Source organism: Arvicanthis niloticus, chromosome 1 (genome assembly GCF_011762505.2).
Source record: "Arvicanthis niloticus isolate mArvNil1 chromosome 1, mArvNil1.pat.X, whole genome shotgun sequence".
NCBI classification, from domain to species: Eukaryota; Metazoa; Chordata; class Mammalia; order Rodentia; family Muridae; genus Arvicanthis; species Arvicanthis niloticus.
In genome coordinates this window covers 90,414,215-90,433,996 of record NC_047658.1, presented here as the reverse complement: position 1 = coordinate 90,433,996, position 19,782 = coordinate 90,414,215, and the positions used below count along the sequence as shown (strand labels likewise).

General features: G+C 41.3%; 1 protein-coding gene across 6 annotated transcripts in view; it reads right to left on the bottom strand.

Annotated features, from left to right (window-relative positions):
* The window catches only part of Tnrc6a (trinucleotide repeat containing adaptor 6A), a 129,563-nt gene that overhangs the window by 59,600 nt on the left and 50,181 nt on the right, over positions 1 to 19,782 (bottom strand). Inside the window, exons 1-2 of one of the 6 annotated variants that reach the window (XM_034496354.2) lie at positions 8,754 to 9,156; positions 8,378 to 8,425 (exon numbers count right to left, since the gene is read on the bottom strand). The exons of the other annotated variants lie outside the window; for them this stretch is intronic. Coding sequence (XP_034352245.1) covers positions 8,378 to 8,425; positions 8,754 to 8,758 — 53 coding nt within the window. The 5' untranslated portion in view covers positions 8,759 to 9,156. Of the gene's footprint in view, positions 1 to 8,377; positions 8,426 to 8,753; positions 9,157 to 19,782 lie in introns of those variants that run through there. 6 annotated transcript variants of the gene reach the window in all.

Sequence of the window (19,782 nt, the reverse complement as noted above, 5' to 3'; positions counted from 1 at the left end):
ACAGCTTACATTAGTGACAACAAATAAGTAACATAGCCAATCTGAACATTCTTTTTCAATACTATATGAAACAGACAAACAAAAACAACAGGGGCTAGAGACATGGCACAGTGGTCAAGAGAACGAGCTATTCTTTTAGAGGGCTCATGTTTGGTGGCAGCTCACAACCCTCTCTAATTCCAGTTCCAGGGGATCCAATACCTTCTTCTGGCTTCATAGGCAGACACACAGAAAAACAGCCATGCACACACAACGTTAAATAAATACATAACAATAGTAAGTCTTAAGTGAAACGGAAGGAGAGCTCAGTCAATAGGGTAAGCAAAGCAAGACCAGGAGGAAGGTGGAAATCTATCTGTATTCACTGACAACAGAGACTGCGGGTGTAGCTGGGATGGAGGACATACTTAGCATACTTAGTTAAGCTCCTGGTTTCTATTCCTTTTACCAACTAATGAAGGAGACAATTCCATTTCTAATAGCATCAAAACCACAAAATACTCAGGAATGAATTTTTTAAAAAGTACAAGTTATGTACTTAAAACATAGTATATCTTTGAAAAAAATAAAGGCCTAAATAACTAGAACGTATTTATGATAATGTTATTAAGATATAATCTAAGCTGATCTACAAACTGTTCTTATCCAAGGCTCAACTTTTTCATTAAAACAGACAAGCTGATGTTAAAATTCACATAGAAACACCAGGAGACCAACACAACTCGGAAAATAAGAACTGGGGGGACCCCTGCTACTGGTTTCAAGCCTAACTACAAAGCTACAGCAATGAAGACAGGATGACCAACAGACCAAAAGACACAGATTCCTGAGAGAATGCCCTGCATAATGAGCAACTGACCTTCAAGGATACCAGAGAAACCATCTTTTCAACAAATAGGGCCAAACAACTAAAAAGTTATAAGAATGAGATTGGTGCCCTCACATCACATACAAAAAATAACTCAAAATGTGATGACAGACCTAAATGTAAATCCATAAAACTGTTAGAAAACAAAGACATTTTTGCAACCTAGGAGGAAAAAAGGGAATTTTTCCAACCTTGGAACTAATATCAAAAGCACAAGCAACAGAACTATCATTGATAAGTATCTGTGCTTCAAGGGACCAACAAGAAGATGAAAAGAGCAGAGAGAACAGAAGAAAATACTTGTAAATCATACATAAAATAAAGGACTTAGTTCTAATCTACATTAAGAACTCTCAACTCAACAATACAAAATAAACCCCCCAAAATGATGTGATGACTGATGCACACATACACCCAGCATGTGGAGAGAAGCAGCAAGGAGACTGAGGAGTTCCAAGTCAATCCTCAGCTACATATCAAGTTTGCAGTTACTCTGCACTACATGAAACAAACAAAACAAGCCAGGTATGGGGGTCAAGACCTTAAGCAGTTTAGGAGGCAGAGTAAGTGAATTTCTGTTTGTTCTAGGCCAGCCTGGTCGACACAGCAAGTTTTAGGCCAGCCAGAGTAGCAGTGAGACCCTGTTTCAAAAAGAAATACAAACAAAACTCAAAGCTGAAATTTAAAAACAGACAAAAGACTATAAATAGACATTTTTTCCAAATCAAACAGCCAATAAAGGCCATGAAAAGATTCATTAGCCATTAGAGAAATGCAAATCAAAACCACAATAGATGACTTCATCCACAAAGATGACTGTCTCCCAATTAAAAAGGACAAGTGTCAGCAAGGATGTGTGTGAAGAAGAGCATCTGCTGGTGAAGTGGAGAATGGGGTGACTGCATTGTACTCAGCCTGGCAGCTCCTAAAAAGTTACAGCTATTGTACAGAACCGGCAGTTTAATTACCAGGGAGATATTTAACAGAAGTAATAAAAAGACATCAATATAAAAACTAGTACATAAATGTGAATGGCAGCATTATGCAATCCTTCAGTGAAAACAACTGAAATGCCTACTAAATGATTCAGAGATAAATAAAAGTAGCAGAGTGCTGAGGTGTAGCTTAGTAGTGCAGTACACACTTGGCTTTTGAAGCTTTGGGTTCAATTTCTGGCAATACAGACAAACAAACAAAAAAATCACATATTGATGCAAATAAAAGATGGCAAATCTGCGCAGTGGGATGGTATCTTTCACTCATTAAAAGGAATGAAGTGCTGACAATGAATCAATACAAGCTTGAAATACAGTAAAATAGACACAAACACTAAAGAATCCTAGCACATGGTCCATAGTTATGAACGAACAGCAAAACAAGTGAGCTGGCTCAGTCTTGTTTGTTATTATACAAAATCCAATCAATTGCTGTTTGCAGAAAATATCTTTTAAGATTCAAAGTATAAAATTCTTCAACTAGGTTTCAATCTGTTTTGAACGTTCCTTTAAAATGGGAAGCTGAGTCATTGTGACCTAACACTACTGCTTTACTGCAGAAAATGCAAATGCTTCTCCCTGGTTACAAGAAAGGATTTCTGCTGCCTAGCCAACTCAACACAGAGGATGCAAAAGATGCTTAATCTAAAATGTCTTAAATAGGACTGTTAACTATATTTATGTTAGTAGACCTCCTTTTAAGACTAAAAGAAAGCCTGCCTCAGTTACATTTTACTCTTTTTGATCTCAGCTTGCTCTTCTGACAGCCACTCTAATGCACACTAAATCTTTGAAAGTCTGGTAAATACCGTATCCTGTTAGGTTCTGGGTTTTTTGTTTGGTTTTTTTTTTTTTTTTTTTTTTTGCTTTGTTTTGTTCAAACACATATTCAGTTTTTCAAAGTACTTCTTTTCACCTATGGTTCCTTGTATACTCAGCATAATTGCTTTGTCTAGGGCCACGAGGCCAAACTAACTTAAATACTAGGCACAGTGGCCTGGATCCATAATCTCTGAGCTGAGAAGTATAAGGCTGGAGAATCCCAAATTTCAGCTTCTTGGTAAGAATGTTTCAAAAGCAAAACAAACAAACAACGCCAGAATACACATTACAAACATAACCAATGTTTCATTTTCTTACCAAATTTATTTGATCATCACTAATCAAAGTTGAAAACGACTTTTATATCCACCAATAAGGAAGCTAGCTTTAAGGTAACAATCACAACCTTTAAATTTAAAGTAGACTTGCAATTTTTGTAAAGTTAACACTTCAAGTTTCAAGTTAAACTATGTAGTATTTCCTAATATGAAAAAAACACTATCTAGGCCAGCATCAAAGTGCAAGTGCTGAATAATCCTTCCGAGAATTGACTTTCTCTAGAGTCCAGGTCAAGGAGAGCACCTGCAGGGATTTGCTCAGAACACACACATCACTATTGGTGGGACACTTTAGCCACAAAGATTTAACCTCAATCTGGTCATTCAGAGGTAACCAGACAAACCCAAATTGAATTTTGCAAAACAACTAGCCAAAAAATTACACTGTCATCAAAGAGGTAGCAGGGAAGTTTCAGAGACAAGATAGCTAATGCAACATTAGATTAAGGAATGGTGGAAAGAAAACCCACCAGGACAACTGAAAATATGGACCAAACTTTAGGGTGAAGCTAAACACTCCATGTTTGGTCGCTGACTTATGCACAAGAGGCTCTTTACTGTATAAACATACTTCTGCATTTGGGGTCTGGGGTGTAAATGATAAAACATGGTAAAATAATCTTGAGAAGCAGTGCTATACTAGTTTTGGTGCTTTGCTAAAGATTAGAAATGACCTTTTATTAAGATTAACTTTATTTTTAATTATGTTTGTATGTATGAGTACAAGCACCCATGGAGTCTAGAAGAGAGTATCAGATCCCCCAGAACTGGAGTTACAGTCGGTTGGGAGCCAGCCAATGTGGGTGCTAAGAACTGAACTTGAATGGAACATGGGTCATCTGCAAGAGAAACAAGAGCTCTTAACTGCCTACTCATCTCTCCAGCCCTCAAATGAAAAATAGAAGGTGGACTTTTCTTAGAGTGAGGTTAGTTCAGACTGAATGGAATATATACAACATACCCTGTTTTAGTATTTCCAATCATGGGCAATATTCCTGGGGTTGTCATAAAATGAAACTATAAAAGACTTTGTCTTTCAAATTATACTTTCAGATATATTTAATATGCCAAAATTCAAAACATTAAACTATTTTTGTGATGTTCATATTCAAAATTTCCAGAGTATTCTCAATTTTAAGTTAAGTTCACAGTCTGCATTCATTTATTCTAGCAACTAATTTGTACATAATCTCTAAATTAAGCTAGAAAGAAGCCTGGCTTACAAGCCACATCAAAGAAAGCAACAGAAAAGTCTAACAAAATTAGGATGATGGCAAGAACAGACAACCTTATCTAGAAACACACCCTAACCACTCCTGTTGCCCTGAGTTTCCTGTGACACTGCCTCTGTTCCAGACATTTATGGTGCAAACGAAAGTTTCCCACATTAGATGGTATATGGTTTACAGCATCTTTAATATTTGTTATACAATTTAACAGTTGGTTTGGAGGCTGGGATCAGTATCACAAATTATGTTAACTTCTACTTACACACTACATCTAAATTATAGGAATCACTAGAATGCACATGAAATAACTGACATCATTGTTATTTTTGGAAAGAAAGCAGAAACATGTTATATCTTACCTAATGGGTACTGAAAACACTAGAAGTGGAGAAGGCCTGTTGGAATCCCAGCTCTCTCATTTGAAGACTGTCTCTCAATAAGAATTTTCTCACTTGAAAAAATGATACCAGCTGATATCCACCTTAAGGTCCAGCTCTGAGTATTCAGTAATTCTGTAACTTTAGCCTCCAAAAATACTTTCAAAATTACAACAGTTGGGGACTGGAGGGATGGCTCTGCAGTTAAGCGTACTGGCTACAGTTCGAATTCCAGCACCCACGTGGCAGTTTAAACAACCTGTGGTAACACCACTTCTAGAGGATATCAGATGCCCTCTTCTGGCTTCCAATGAGTACTAGGGTCCAATGTGTGCACAAAAATCCATGCAGCCAAAACACCCATACACACAAAATCTTATTTTTAAAAAATTGTTTTGCATCAACTAAATTACACTATTAATGGAAGATTTGTTTCCCCTCTCAACTGGTAATTAACTAATATTGTTTCTCCTCATACAAGTCTATTTTACTCTGAGGCTGGGTCACTCTCCTTTACCCTAAATGGAGAATTCTAGCTATATGAACTCCTCTCACAACTCACCCGCTTTGAAATCTCGGGATGCACTCTTACTCACTTTTCTCTACACCACTTTCATGCAAATCCTCATCAGCTTTCACCTAGAGAACAATTATACCTGCTCATAATTTCCAGTCTTAAAGTTTCCTATCACACTGATATCTTACCAGAAGGTAGACAGTGGCTCCTTAGACCATCTAAAGATCATGTATAAGTTTTCAGCCTTATAGTAAAAGACCTCCACACCCCATGTCTTAAGACTGATTAACTGTTTGCTATTTCTGCTACACAAAATTCCTGTGTGCTTTCTAGGTTTGGGTCTTCCTTAGTCCCACTCCAATGGTAGTCACCCTCATCTAGACATCACAGCTCCCTCTTTTGAATGTTCATGGTACTGACAGAATGAGAATTCTAAAGACCAACAATTAATTCTAAAAGCTAGCTAAATTTATTCCTAGTGCCATTTTGCTTGACACCTGGCACTGTCTTGGTAAGAATTTGCTACTTACTACAGGAAAGAAGAATGCCAACCCAACTCTGGCCCACACAGAACAGAGCTTCTAAGCTAGACACACATACTAGGGTTTGCTGGGCTTTCATGATACAAAAAGATGCTTGATAAATTACTCATTTACATATTTAGGACTTTCCATGTCCAACAATAATGTTCTCCATCCCTACCTCCTCCCCCCCCCCCCCCCATGGACCTTTGTTAGAATCTGAAACATTCTGATCATTACAAATACTGACTAGGGGTACTCCTGGTAACAGTGGACATCCTGCACTACAAAAGACAGTCCTCAAATAATTAATTAGCTGGTCCAAAATGTGTCCATGATGAGAAACTCCAAGACAAACATGCTGCATGCAGTTGTAGGTTCTATTTTCTAAAAGAAATTTTGCAGTTTTTCAAAGTGTAACACCTTACCTTCAATAAAGAGTTTAAACACAGCATGAAGGTTGATGGCTTCTGAAATTACTAATGGTAGGAACTCCTGTAGTTACCCCAGAATACACCTCAAACCTCTTATATGTAAAGCAGAAGAACTGCGAACACCTAATTCACCCAGACACTCAGGGGTAAGGAGGTATACAAAGTTTTTAGATGGATATACCAGACAGATGATAAAAAGTTGTTAAGTTTGCCAACATTCTTCCCTTTACTGGTTCCCAGAAAATGCTTAGCGTTTACTAGGGTGAATACTACCAACCATGACTTCCTGAGGAGGATAGTAATGGGTAAAGAGCGATACTTTCTTAACTCAGGAAAAATGAAGCATATGCCCATCTAATCTAATCTAATAACCTTTCTCTGTACTCAAAGCACCTTAACCTTAAACAAAAACTGGTCCCATCTCACTGGACTTTGTGCCATAAAATGCCTGTATTTTTTCTTTTTAATATCTAATGATCTTATGAAACGCCTCAAGCACAAGAATGGAATGCCATCTCCTTCTGACCCTTGAGTACATATTAGAGCTTTCCCACCTGATTGTACATGCCCTCTGTGGACACTGACATCATCTGATCTCTTTTTATGTAACCCAAGGGGGTCTAACAGACCTTAGTAACTAAGATGGCCCAAGCCTCCTGTTTCATAGATTAGACAGAGGCTAAGTGACCTGCCAAAAGTTAAGGTCATTTTAAGTGGCAGAGCTGGAATTCAAACAAGGCCAAGTGAAGAGATTCCAAGTTCTGCCCAATCATAAAGAAGTAGAAAATCATGCTTGTGTTACAATGTTTACCTAAATTCTAGGTACCCTCACAGAATCAAGACCTATGCAGCTGCCTGACAAAAAAAAAAAAATTAAAAGAAGAAAAAGATTCAAAACCTACACTATTACTAAAATTATACCTCAATTATTCAACTATTTTGTTTGGTTCTGTATCTTATTCTTTCTTTCCTGCTTTTCACAACATAACTTGTTTAAACAACCAGCTGACATTTAGCCACTGATATCAGCTCTTAAGGTCCCTTTAAATGATTCCATAACTATTTAGAGTTCCAGAAAACCCCTTATTGGGTAAGCCAATACTGTTTCTTTGCCAAGAGAACAGATTCTTTAACAGTTACCCCAACAGATTAACATTTATAAAATCAAAGAGCCAGAAATTTGGAACAATTATACATGGTGAAAAATACTTGTGCAATTACAAGCGTGCTAATAACCCCAACATAAGCTTAGAATTTCCAATAAACAAACGTAAGCCATATTAAGACCTAAAACAAATGAAGTTGTTTATACTGTATTAATCTTGAAGTTTCTGAGTGTCCAAATATGATGCAAAAGCAAATGTGAAAGGAAAAGTCTGTTTTAAACATGGATCTGAAAATGGGTTAAGTATAGTACAATTCGCTAATATTTTTATAATTACAGCTCAATAAAACTAAATGTTTTCCAGAAATGTATTACTTGGGGGGGGGGGGGGGTAAGAGGACAAAACAAAAAACCAAACAAACAAACAAAAACAACCAACCAACCAAAAAACCCACTTCTCCTTTGAGGTAGTATTTGATGCTTAAGTTACCAGTGCAAAAGCACTCAGGCCCAGCAGAAATGATAATCACTTACTGAGAACAATTTTTAATTTCTCAGCTGATAAAAAAAAGCACACACTGAACACAGACTAAAATGTAGTTTCAAAGGAAAACAAAACGCAGTTTATGCTTCATGAAGTTCAAGGACAAAACTGTTTCCAATGCAACAGAATCCGCCTGACTACAATGTGCAGAGACAGAGAGGAAAAAATGCGAACACATAGTATCTTTTTATAAAGGCAACAATTTAGCTACAAAGTAATAACGGGGAAGCCAAAACAGTTTGACAGCCCGCCATAAGGGCCGCCTCAATCATGAGTCACACAATGCCTGCAACCATTTACAATAGTAATTAATGCACAAGTCCCCTAATTAAATTCTAAAAGGGTGAGAATGCTTTAACTAAGTTTACAAGAACTGCCTTTTGCTTTTCTTTTTAAGAACGAACACACTCGTAATTACGCGTCTCCCTGCAATGCCCCCCCCCCATGCAATAGTCCCTGAGGCCGTTTTTCCCGAATGTCTGTTCCGTGAGTGCGAAAGCAAATGACACGAGGTTGGGGGGGGGGGGGCGAGGGAGGTGGGGGGGGTCCGTAAACCCAGGAAGAGCGAAGCAGAGTGGAAACACACGATTATAAAGGGGCGGGAGACTGAAGGCTCGCCCATCTTACCTGCTAAGATTTCTCTCTACGTCTTTGGTAGCTTTAGCTTCCAATTCTCTGAAATAGCAAACAAAAACAAACAAAAAAAAAAAAAAAACGGGGGGAGGGGATGCGCGTGAAAACGGAGCTGCTGCGGCAGAGCGCCCGCGCGGTGGGGGAGGGGCGGGGCTGCGGGCTGCAGCGCTGCGGGCCGCCGACCCAGGGCGGCCGAGCCCAAAGCCGTAGCCCGCGCGGGACCGAAGCTTCCCGGATCGCCCGTGACTCCCACCCACGCCCGCGCCCCCCGGGACTGCCCCGCGCCGCCGCCCATCAGCCCGAGGGGTCCTGCGGCAGCGCCGTAGGCTGGTTTCTGGCCCCGAGCGAGCCTCCCCTCCGGTCCGCTCACCTCATGTGTGTAAAGTGCACTAGCGCGTGGGGCGCGGGGAACGAGGCTCGCGAGCCTCAAGCCCTCCGCAGCGCCGCGGGGACAGGCCCGAGCCGCTGCACCAGCGCCATTTTCTACACCGTCCCGCTGCCGCCGCCGCCGCCGCCACCGCTGCCGCCGCAGGCCCCAGACCGGAAGTGAATGCCCCACTCGCAACCCCTTCCGGGGGCGCGGTGGCCCCGGGTCCCCAAGATGGAGGCCCTAGCAACTAGGCCTGCTAGACAAGGCAGACACTTGGCAACTGTCTGACGTGGCCGGGACCTCGCCGGAGCTGTCGGGGAACTCCGAAGCTCCCCACGAGCGGCTTTGGGGCCTCGCAAGAGCGGGGCGCAGCCTTTTTCGCCGAGGCTGGCTCGGGCTTGACTCGGACCATTCCCCTCCTCCTTCTTTACTGCGACACAAGTTTCCTTCCCCTCTGCCCGGCCCCTCCCTTACAGAAACACGCCTTAAAAAAAAAAAAAAAAAAACCAGCAAACCGCAAATTCCACCCCTGCCGCTGCCAGACTAGCCCGCGCCGTTTTTTTAAATTCACCCACATCTAATTACTTTTGACCTTCAGCCAGATTATTTAACCTCTCTATTTGTGCTGCTTCTCAGGTGAAGAATGCACACCAGAGGTTTCAGTGCGATTTTGTGCCTCAAAATTTTACACACCCTTGACTCAGCAATTCCACTTGCACGAATTTCTCCTCAAGAAATGACCATTTTGGGTATCACTTTTAAGTACTTCACAATCAAGATATTAACTCAAAGCACAGAAAAGAAGGTTGAAAAACTAATTGTAACCAGACACGAAGTCTAACGTTATGAGGTGGCATTAAACGCAGCTACTTGCAGTGCCTGGGGTCTTGGTTACAATAAAAGGATGAAAACACAGATGCCATACTACTTCTCAGAAAGGCATGTGAACACCCAAAGATGCTTATATTTGTGGACACTGTAAGATACGTGTCTGTAGACAAAGTATGTAAATCTACATGTAGATAAAATGAGATACAGCAATATAATACACGAAGATACAATTATTACAATTATTTTCTTAAATTACAATGTAGACACATACCTGAATGTAAATAAAATACACACCTAAAGGTGGACGCAGCAATATAATGCATTAAGATACAGTTATTATAATGCACATAGGTACATACATATTCAGCACATATAATGCTGCCTATAATCTGCAAATTTCTCCTCTACTTAAAAATCTACTCCCTTTTACTTTCTCAGAAAACTCACTCTGCAGACTACTTCCTTTTGCTCTTTTCTATTCTAAGTCCTTTAACTGGCTTAAACCTGCTCCAGTCTCTCCCGTGAAACAAGCTCTGTGATTGTCTGGTTCTGCTCTGGGACAAATGTGTGTTGTTGCAAACAAGCTAATGAATGAATGAATGAATGAAAGGAACTAACCAACGTGTTAACTTCTGCTTCACGTTTTTCTTCTTTTAGTGTTTTTAATTTTATGAAACTATAAACAGTTTTTGGAAAAATTTACAAATTGCAAAGAATAACAAATAAATGCTAGTAATTTTACATTTTAATTTTTTTGAGATGGGGTCTTTCTCTATAGGCTTGGCTAGCCTCGAACTCTCTACTATGTAGGCCGGACTGGACTCAAACTAAGAAATCTGCCTGCCTCTGTCTCCTGAGTGCTAGTGTTGTATAAATACACACACACACACACACAGAGAGAGAGAGAGAGAGAGAGAGAGAGAGAGAGAGAGAGAGAGAGAGCTTCAAATTTAAGTAGGACCAATAATCCTGGTTAGATTAGGAGTCATCTGGGAAAAGCAACTCCAATAGAACATATGCCCCCATCAAATTGCCTATAGGCAGCTCTATAGGCATTTTCTTGATTAATAATTGATGTGGAAGGGCTCAGCTTATTAGGGGTAGTACCACCCTTGGGTAGGCTATCCCAGGTTGTATGAGAAAGCATGCTACAAGCCATGGGGACCAAGCCAGTAAGTAGCACAATCCTCTATGTCTCCGCTTTAGTTTTTGCCTCTAGGTTCTTGCCTTGAATTCCTGCTCCGATTTCCCTGTATGATGGACTATAAACTGTAAGCTGTTAAGCCCTCTCCTCCCCAAGTTGCTTGTCAATATGGTGTTCATCACAGTAATAGAAGGCAAACTAAGATAGGATCTTTCCCTTAAATTTCTGCCTTTGTTTCTGCCCTTATCTCAATACTCCTCCTCCTCCTCTTCCTCCTCCTCTTCCTCCTCCTCTTCTTCTTCTTCTTCTCCTTCTTCTTCTTCTCCTTCTTCTTCTTCTTCTTCTTCTTCTTCTTCTTCTTCTTCTTCTTCTTCTCCTCCTCCTCCTCCTCCTCCTCCTCCTCTTCCTCCTCCTCCTCCTCTTCTTCTTCTTCTTCTTCTTCTTCTTCTTCTTCTTCTTCTTCTTCTTCTTCTTCTTCTGCCTCTCTCTCTCTCTCTCTCTCTCTCTCTCTCTCTCTCTCTCTCTCTCTCTCTCTCTCCTTACCAAGAAAGTTAAATGACTAGACTAATAATTCACAAATTGTAATTTTGGAAGGTAAGGATTCATTTTTCCTCTTTATCAAAAACCACAACTGGGGCTATAAAAAGAACTCAGTAGTTATAAGAGCACTGGCTGCTCTTCCAGAGAAGCCAAGTTCAGTTCCCAACACCCACATGGTGGTTTACAACTGTCTATAACTCTAGTCCCAGGATATCTAATGTCTCCTGGCCTCCTCAGGCACCAAGCATATATGTGGTACACATACACTGGTAAAACACTCATACACATAAATAATTTTTGCAATGCTGAGCAAAATGTATGCTAAGTAGCACTATACATTTACCTATATCCCCAACCTTTATTTTTAAACTTTAAAAGGTTTCCACATTAATAAATAGAAAGAACTTGGACACACAAACATGTAGATACTTTCCTGGAAAGAGTGTATTTACTTCATTTAATTAGAATTTCTTCAGCACTTAATGCATGCTATTTCAAACTGTTCTAAGTACTTTATGCAAATATTAATTAGACACTAATTGTTGTCTTTGTACCTCCCACTGAGGTAGGAGTATTATACACCCCCTGTGCCAACAGATGTGATTAATTTTCCCAAAATCGTGTAGGTAATAGGTGATTAAGATTATATGTGTTTGTTTATGTGTGTGTATACATTTGTGCATATATACAATTCCTTGCCATCCCCAAATGGTGATCACTGATCATCTAATCCACTATATATAATCAATTTACAAAATATAATCATTTCGAATATATATGTACACACACATACTGTAAAGGAGAAAGTAACAATGTCATTCCGTGAATAAATGCTCAGAAGACTACATGTAGGAATCTATATGTCACACAGAGACTGGCATACCAGGGTCTAGTCAGTTACATCTCAAAAACTAATTACATTGCACACACCATTGCTCTAGAGTAGAGAACGAGGAAATAATAACTAAAAAGTCTGTGTTCATCCAGCGCAGATGCAATGTTGCCCTAAATGTTTTCTGTGTGCAGCTGATTGAAGCTGAAGACATGGATCCCAGGTATATGCTTCATTAATGGAGATTTCTGTGCTATCTTAAAAGAACCAAGGAGTACACCCCAAGAAAGTCTGATACTACATTGATGAAATCATCAAGATAGGAGGGGGAACTGAAAAGCATGTTGTAATGGAGCCAAATGACAGGTCAGTAGTAACAGCACCAGTCCCTAAGCTGTTCCAACTAGAGACCTCAAGATTAGCTTTAACTTTCCCTCTTTTTCTCTTTCTCTTTCTCTTTTTCTTTCTTTCTCCCTTTCTTTCTAGATTAATTGGCTTATTTTTCCTCTTTTTTTAAATTGGATATTCTACTTATTTACATTTCAGATGTTATCCTCTTTCCCCATTCCCTGTCCCCACTCCTGCTGCTTCTTCTATGGGGGTGTGCCCCCACCCATCCACCCACTCCCTCCTCCCCGTCCTCGAATTCCCCCACACTGGGGCATCCCGCCTTCACAAGTCCAAGGACCTCCTCTCCCACCAATGCCTGACAAGGCCATTCTCCACTGCATTTACTGCTGGAGTCATGGGCCCCTCCATGCATGTTCCCAGGCTGGCAGTTTAGACCCTGGGACCCTCCTGTCTGTCTTTCTTTCTTTCTTTCTTTTTTTCTTTCTTTCTTTCTTTCTAAAAGATTTTTATTTGTTTATTTTATGTGTATGACAGACCAGAAGAGGGTATGGGATTCCATTACAGGTGGCTATGAGCCACCATGTGGTTGCTGGGAATTGAACTCAGGACCTCTGGAAGAGCAATCAGTGCTGTTAACCACTGAGCCATCTCTCCAGCCTCCCCCTCCTGTTTTTCAATGCGACACAGGACATTTTATTTTGGAAGCATCTTAGGTTTTTCTTCCTTTCTTTTCTCACTGACACTCCCCAACACACCTTGAAACCCAGGGACCCTTCCCCAGCTCCTGTTTTCCCTCTTTTTCCTTGTGGTGCTATACTTTACATGGAACATGATTCGCCCATCTATAGTAAAAAAATCTCCTTCATTATGACAAATACATTTCTGTAGCCACAATATAATATAATCAATATAAGAGTTCTATCACTCAAGAAAATTCCCTTGTGCCTCTTCTCAGTCTCTTTCAACAGTCTTCTCCCATATGCTCGATGGGTACCAAAAAACAAGTTTTATGGTTCAATATCACCATAAATCAGTACACTCATTATAGAATGTCATATAAATGGAGTCACACAGTAATATACCCTTTCCTGTCTGGCGTCTCTACCTGAACAAGTCTAAGATTCATTTTACATTGTTGCATGTACCAAATTTGTTTGTTTTATCACTAATTTTTCATTGAGTAGATATACCACAATTTGTTTGCCTATCTTCCCATTGATCGGTTATTGTTTTTAGTTAGGGGAGGGGGCTATTATTATTATTCAGTGGACAGTTATGGAGCAATTTCCTCCGGACTGAAACATGACCTTCTGGAGATGGGAGGAAAGTCCTCACTCACAAGTTTGGGGAAAGCTGAAGCATGTGACTCACACTGTTCCTCTCCACGATTCCCAGCAACAGACAACCGCTGGGGAGAAGAGACTCTAACCAAAGGGGCTGCATGTGGTCATTCTGCAAGCATCCAAGCTCCGCTTTCCTGAGCGGTCCAGGCTGTGGAGAGCTTTCTAGTGATGAGGCTGCCTTTGAGTTACCCCTATTCCCCGTAACTCTTCACCCATATTGCTGTAAGTAGCCCAGTAAACTCCTTGATCGTTAGTTGGTCTTCGGTGACACTCTCACTTTGACCTGTGGTAGATGCTCCCTTTGGAATGAGTGGAACTTCACCGGCATCTCCCCAGGAAAACTTAGCACAGCAATGGGCACAGTTTCCCTTTCTCTTGGAAAAATACCCAGTGCTATAGTTTGGGTTATAAATGTCCTCTAAAGGTCACGTGGCAAAGGCTTTCCCCCCTCTGTGGTATTACTGGGAGGTGGTGGAGTCTTTAGGTGGGTAGGGCCGAGTGAGACAGCCTCAAGTATGCCTTTGACAAGGACTGGGAACCTCTGTTCCTTTTTCTTGGCCTTCTTGGCTACAAGGCCTTCCTGCTCTGCCTTGACTTCTACAGTAGTGTGCTCTGAACCTCAAGCTCATAAGCAATGTAATCAACCAATCATGGGCTAAAAACCATCCAAAACGGTGAACTGGGAACAAACAAACAAACAAAACCTTTTCTCATTCTACGTAGATTATCTCAGGAGTTTGTTACTGAAGCCGACTAGCATACCTCCGGAATAGAACTGCTGCATCCCAGAATACAAGTGCATTTAACTATATGAGAAACGAGAGAATGTTACTAAAATAGTATGTGCCCACTTGTATTCCCAAGTGGGTGAAAGGTCATGATTTCTCTCTCTCTAGTGAGCATGCTTGCTCTATTTGCAGTGTGTTGGGGCAATTTCCACACAGCAGCCTGAACACTCTTACTTTAAATAAAAACATCATCATCTTCTTCTTACTGTCCATCTTAAAATAATACAAAGGCATTGAGGGTTCTTAACTCTGAGTCTAGTATCTTTACCCTCCCCCGCTCCCTCCCTCCCCGCCTTCCTCCCTCCCTATGTTACCTGTAGTCCTGACCTTACATTGCCTCCTTTGCTCACCTTGCCTCAGGCACTCAGTCTTCATTCTCTAAAGGGTTCCTGTCTTCCTGATCAGGAAATCTCAGCTTTGCTTTATCTCCTCAGGTTCCTGCACTGGCTTTGATGCTCCCAGTCACATACTAGGAAGCGTTCTGGGCTTCCCATAGCATTCATCACATTTGTAATGAAACTCCACTGTCATCTATTTATTCTTTGAATCTCCCAAATCTTAGGAAAGTGGGGAAAGCAAGGTACCTGCCTGCCCTATTGCTCCCATCTCCACGGGTAGCAGAATGCCTGGTAATGCTTGTTAATGAACAAATTATCTTCCTATCTCTGCTTATCTCCTCCATCTAAATACACACGTTGTCACTGCCAAAGTGGCTTTTCAAGCAAGTAAATCTGATGAGCTCCCACTGCCACTAAATGCTCTTGAATGGCTTGAAGGCTAAAAATTCCTGAGTAGTTGCATTCTGTAGAACGCCATCTGAAACTCCTCACATAACATAAAAGGCCTATGAGAGTCTACCCTGCCCCATTTCTTAGAATCTCTATTTTATGATCCTGGGACATTGAACTACAGCCAGTTCCTGGGTCTCGAAGTAGATCTGTGACTTGAACGTGCTGTTCCGTGTGAATGGAAAACCTTTCCTCCCCATTGTGTCTACCTAATGAATTCTACTTCAAAGTGGCCTTCAAATCCTGCCTCCTTTGCAAACCTTCCCTGAGACTCTCTGATTCTCGTCAGAATACAGATATGAGTCAAGTGTGGATTGTCATTTGCCATCATTCTAGTTCCCTGTTACTGAAGCATTCAGGGGTTGAGTCTCACATGTTTTCATGAGTCAATTTATTTTATCCAGCCGCCACTGACATGTCTGGCCCCAGAGAGCAGAGAACATTTGTTGCCCCTTGTGTTTGATGTATTGACAGTACCTAGCTTAGTGCTTGGGGGGTGGGGGCAAACACTGAGCTGAAGATGTCTGTAGAATAAAGAAGAACAAATGTTGCCCCCCCCCCCCATCTAGTATTTCCTCAATGTGTGCTAAGGAGCACCGTCCTTCTGCCAGCTGCTGTCTGTCACCATGAGGACCACTGGTGGGAACAGGATTCCTCTAGACTCCCCTGGCCTCTTTGACTGCTGATTTGCTTTCTGTTATAAATGCCAACATCATTCTTTCAACTTTTTACCAGACCCACTAGGCATCCTCGTGGTTTTAATCCTCGTGGATCAAATGGGTACTCCTTTCTTTTGACTAGGTCCCTCAGATAGTTACAGCCAAAGGAATCAGTCACTGCTCCCTCCTTTCTCCAGGAATGCCCCTTGTCTTGTCATCCAGGCTACCCTCCTCTGTTCCCAACAGGTTTTAGTCCAGAAATGCCTAAGTTAAGTATTTTATACTAGTGATGCTTATACCTCCTGACCAAATTGAAGGTAATTTGAACATTAAAATGCATTATGCTTCCCCAGGGTCTAAACCACCAGCCGGGGAGCACAAAGGGAGGCACCCATGACTTCATCTGTATACTTAGGGGAGGATGGCCTTGTCAGGCATGGGTGGGAGAGGAGATCCTTGGTCCCATGAAGGCTGAACACCGAGCGGGAAGGAATTTGACGGTGGGAAGGGGGAGGGGAGGTAGGTGGGGGCACAACCTTGTGGAGGCAGGAGGGGGTGATGGGATAGGGGGTTCCTGGGTGGTGGGGGGAGTGGGGTGAGGGGATACAATCTGAAATGTGTTTTAAAAAAAAGTAAAGGAAAGAGTAATGAAAAAAAATTTTAAAATGCATTATGCTTGTAAGGGATTATAACAACATAATGGGAAATTATACATCTACACAAAGATAAATATATTCATAAAATCTATTCATTCATTGAAAGTTTGATGATTCCAACCAAGATGGATTAACTAGAATATTTCCCTTCTCTCCCAAAGCAAGTTTAAAAAAAAATAGACAAAATAACGAGGTAACCGTTTTTAAAAAACAGTAAACATCAAGCAATGTGGACAGTGATCTGTGAGAGATCGGAAACAAATGATGCGAAGTCTACAACCACCTCAGAGTAGCCCAGGAGGACCAGCTACACTCTCAATCAAAACAGCCTCGGAGTCCAGAGTCCAGGTTAGAACAGTGGCTCTCAGCCTGTCTAATATCTCGACCCTTCAACATAGTTGTGGTGACCCCTCAACCATAAAATCATTTTCATTGCTAATTCATAACGATAATATTGCTACTGTTATGAATCATAATGTAAATCTCTGTGTTTCCCGATGGTCTTAGGGAGCCTGTGAAAGGGTTGTTCGACATCCCTCAAGGTCAGGACCCACAGGTTGAGAACTGCTAGAGTATCAGATAAGAGAGAGCTAGACAGACACTGCACAGACCCTGTAAGGTCTGTGTAAGGTTGAGAATCAAGTAACACATTTGTGTCACGAAGCTACTTGAGACCAGGGGTTAAAACCACTCAAGTGCTGAACAAAGAAGATGTGGGTTCACAGAGAGGGTGGAATAGCAGGGAAAAATATACTCATTGGCCATAGAACCAGCAAGATGGCTCAGCAGATACACGTGCTTGTCACTAAGCCTGATGACCTGAGCTCAATCTCAATCCCAAGTGATTACCCTCTGACCTCCTCACGAATGCTGAGACTTGTGTGTCCCGCCTCCCCAAACAAGTAAATAGATTAATAAAAAAATTTAATGGGCTTGTTGGCAGACTAAGTCTGATGACCCGGGTTTGATCTCTAGGATCCTCAGAGTAGAAGGCAAGGACTGTCAGCTGAAAGTTGTCTTTAGACTTCCATATATGTACTATGACACATGGGGGGTAGGGACGGAGCACGCATGCAGTCACACTCATAATATATAAGTAAATAAGAATGTAAGTGTAACAAGAAATTTGAAATATACAATAAAGAAGATCCCCAGTGCACTGAGGAAGAACTTCACATGCATGATTTGGGGGAGACTCAAGGACAAAGGAATAGATGAAATATTTGAAGACACAATGCAATTTTCCCCCTAATTTGAGAAAAGCACCCCCCCCCCACTTCCCTGCAAATGCATGGTAACCTGAAATTGTTCTGTTTTTTACTTAACGAGTGAGGATGAAAAAACGCTCCGATGGCTTCCTGGTTATAGCAACAAGATGGCCCTTGGGGAAGCAGGGAGCAACTCTCAGCAGTGTTGAACTTGCCAAGCTCCAGAGTAAGAAATAAAAATTTGCCTTTTACAAAGTAAAAGAAATAGTGAATCAATCAATCAATCAACTAAACCCAACCGAGGTATAGAAAATGTGATTTCTACGTATAAAAGGACGGTAGGAATCAACAAAAAGGTGGGCTATTGATAGGCACAACATGGGGCAATTTCAGTGTTATCATGTTGATAGAAAGGGGCCATGGCAGAAGGTGAGGAGGATTACAGAGACTGGATCATTCAATGTATAAAGTTCCAGAAAATCTGAACTATTCCTTATTGATAGAAAAGCTGTCAATGGATGCCTGAAGACAGGAAGAGCGGGGGGTGGGGTGGGGGGGGAGACAAGAGGGAAGGATGAGAAGAAAGGGGGAATGTTGGGAGACGACAGATACGTTTGCTATCTTGATTGTAGTGATGATTTCACAGCTGTAGACAGATGTCAAAACTCATCAAATTGCAAGCTTTAAATATGTGAATCAATAAAGCTGTTTCAAAAGACTCTGATGAGAAACAGGGTGTTTACATAATTTCAAAATACCTCCCACAAATTGCTTACAAACTAAAAGGAGGGGAAAAGATACCACCCCAATGAACTGATCAAAGTTAGTATCACTGGGGTCCACACACACGAGTCTAGCATCCCTAGGAGGATGCAAGGAGAAAAACATAACATCACTCCAGCATCTTTCTGCGAAAGTGTACAATCTGAATGTGATCACGAAGAACTCACACAAACTAAACTTTGCAAGGGTGAACTGGTAGCTTTTCGGATGCCAAAATTTTAAGTCGTAAGAGAAAATGAAGGAATTGTTGATAGCTGAAGGAGACCAAAGCCAGGTCTGGTGAAGCAGGCCTGAAATCCTAATTACTTGTGAGACAGCTGTGAGGAGGAGGGAACATTCAATGTCAGCATGGGCAACTTAGGAAGGTTTTGTTGCTGTTGTTGTTGGTTTGTTTTTTTAAGATTGGAGATGTAGCCCAATGATAGAGCAGTTGCCTAACATAAGTAAAGCCTTGGTTTTTATCTCTGGTACCAGGGAGTAGGGGGAGGAGAGGAGAAGGGAATCATGACATCAAAAAGCAGTGTTTGAGGTCCTCTGTATGACTGTAACCACAGGGCTAAGAGGGGTGTGAGGGTTCGAGAGTTTCCATGTTAACTGCTTGAATTCAGTGGTTGTACTGAGACTCAAACTTCCCAGCGGTCAGGAAATAAGGTGTGCCTTTCTCTGGAAGAGATGAAGTATATATTTGGATATATTTCTAAATGGCTGACAATTTATTTTCCACAGATTCAGGGAGAAAAGAGCCTTTTGGAGTACTGCAAACTTTTCTGCTAGTTTGTAGTTATTCTAAAATGTCTTCTGCTTACATATTCATTGATGGTGTAACATTGGTGGCAGAGACTCATAGAAATAGGACAGTTGGGTCAAACATAATGAACGTTAGCCATTTTCCCAGGGAGGGGTTGTAACAGCTCAGACATGAGTGTGATCACTTTGTCAGGGGGTGTTGTACCAGCTCGAATCCTCACCTGCCACTAGAGACATTTCCCATTGTGGGGAATGCTTTGTCAATCCATTCCCTTTCTTTAATTAGCTTGGCTGTCAGTATTTCCCTTCCCCTTTTTTCCTTCCTCCCCGTGTGTGTGTGTGTGTGTGTGTGTGTGTGT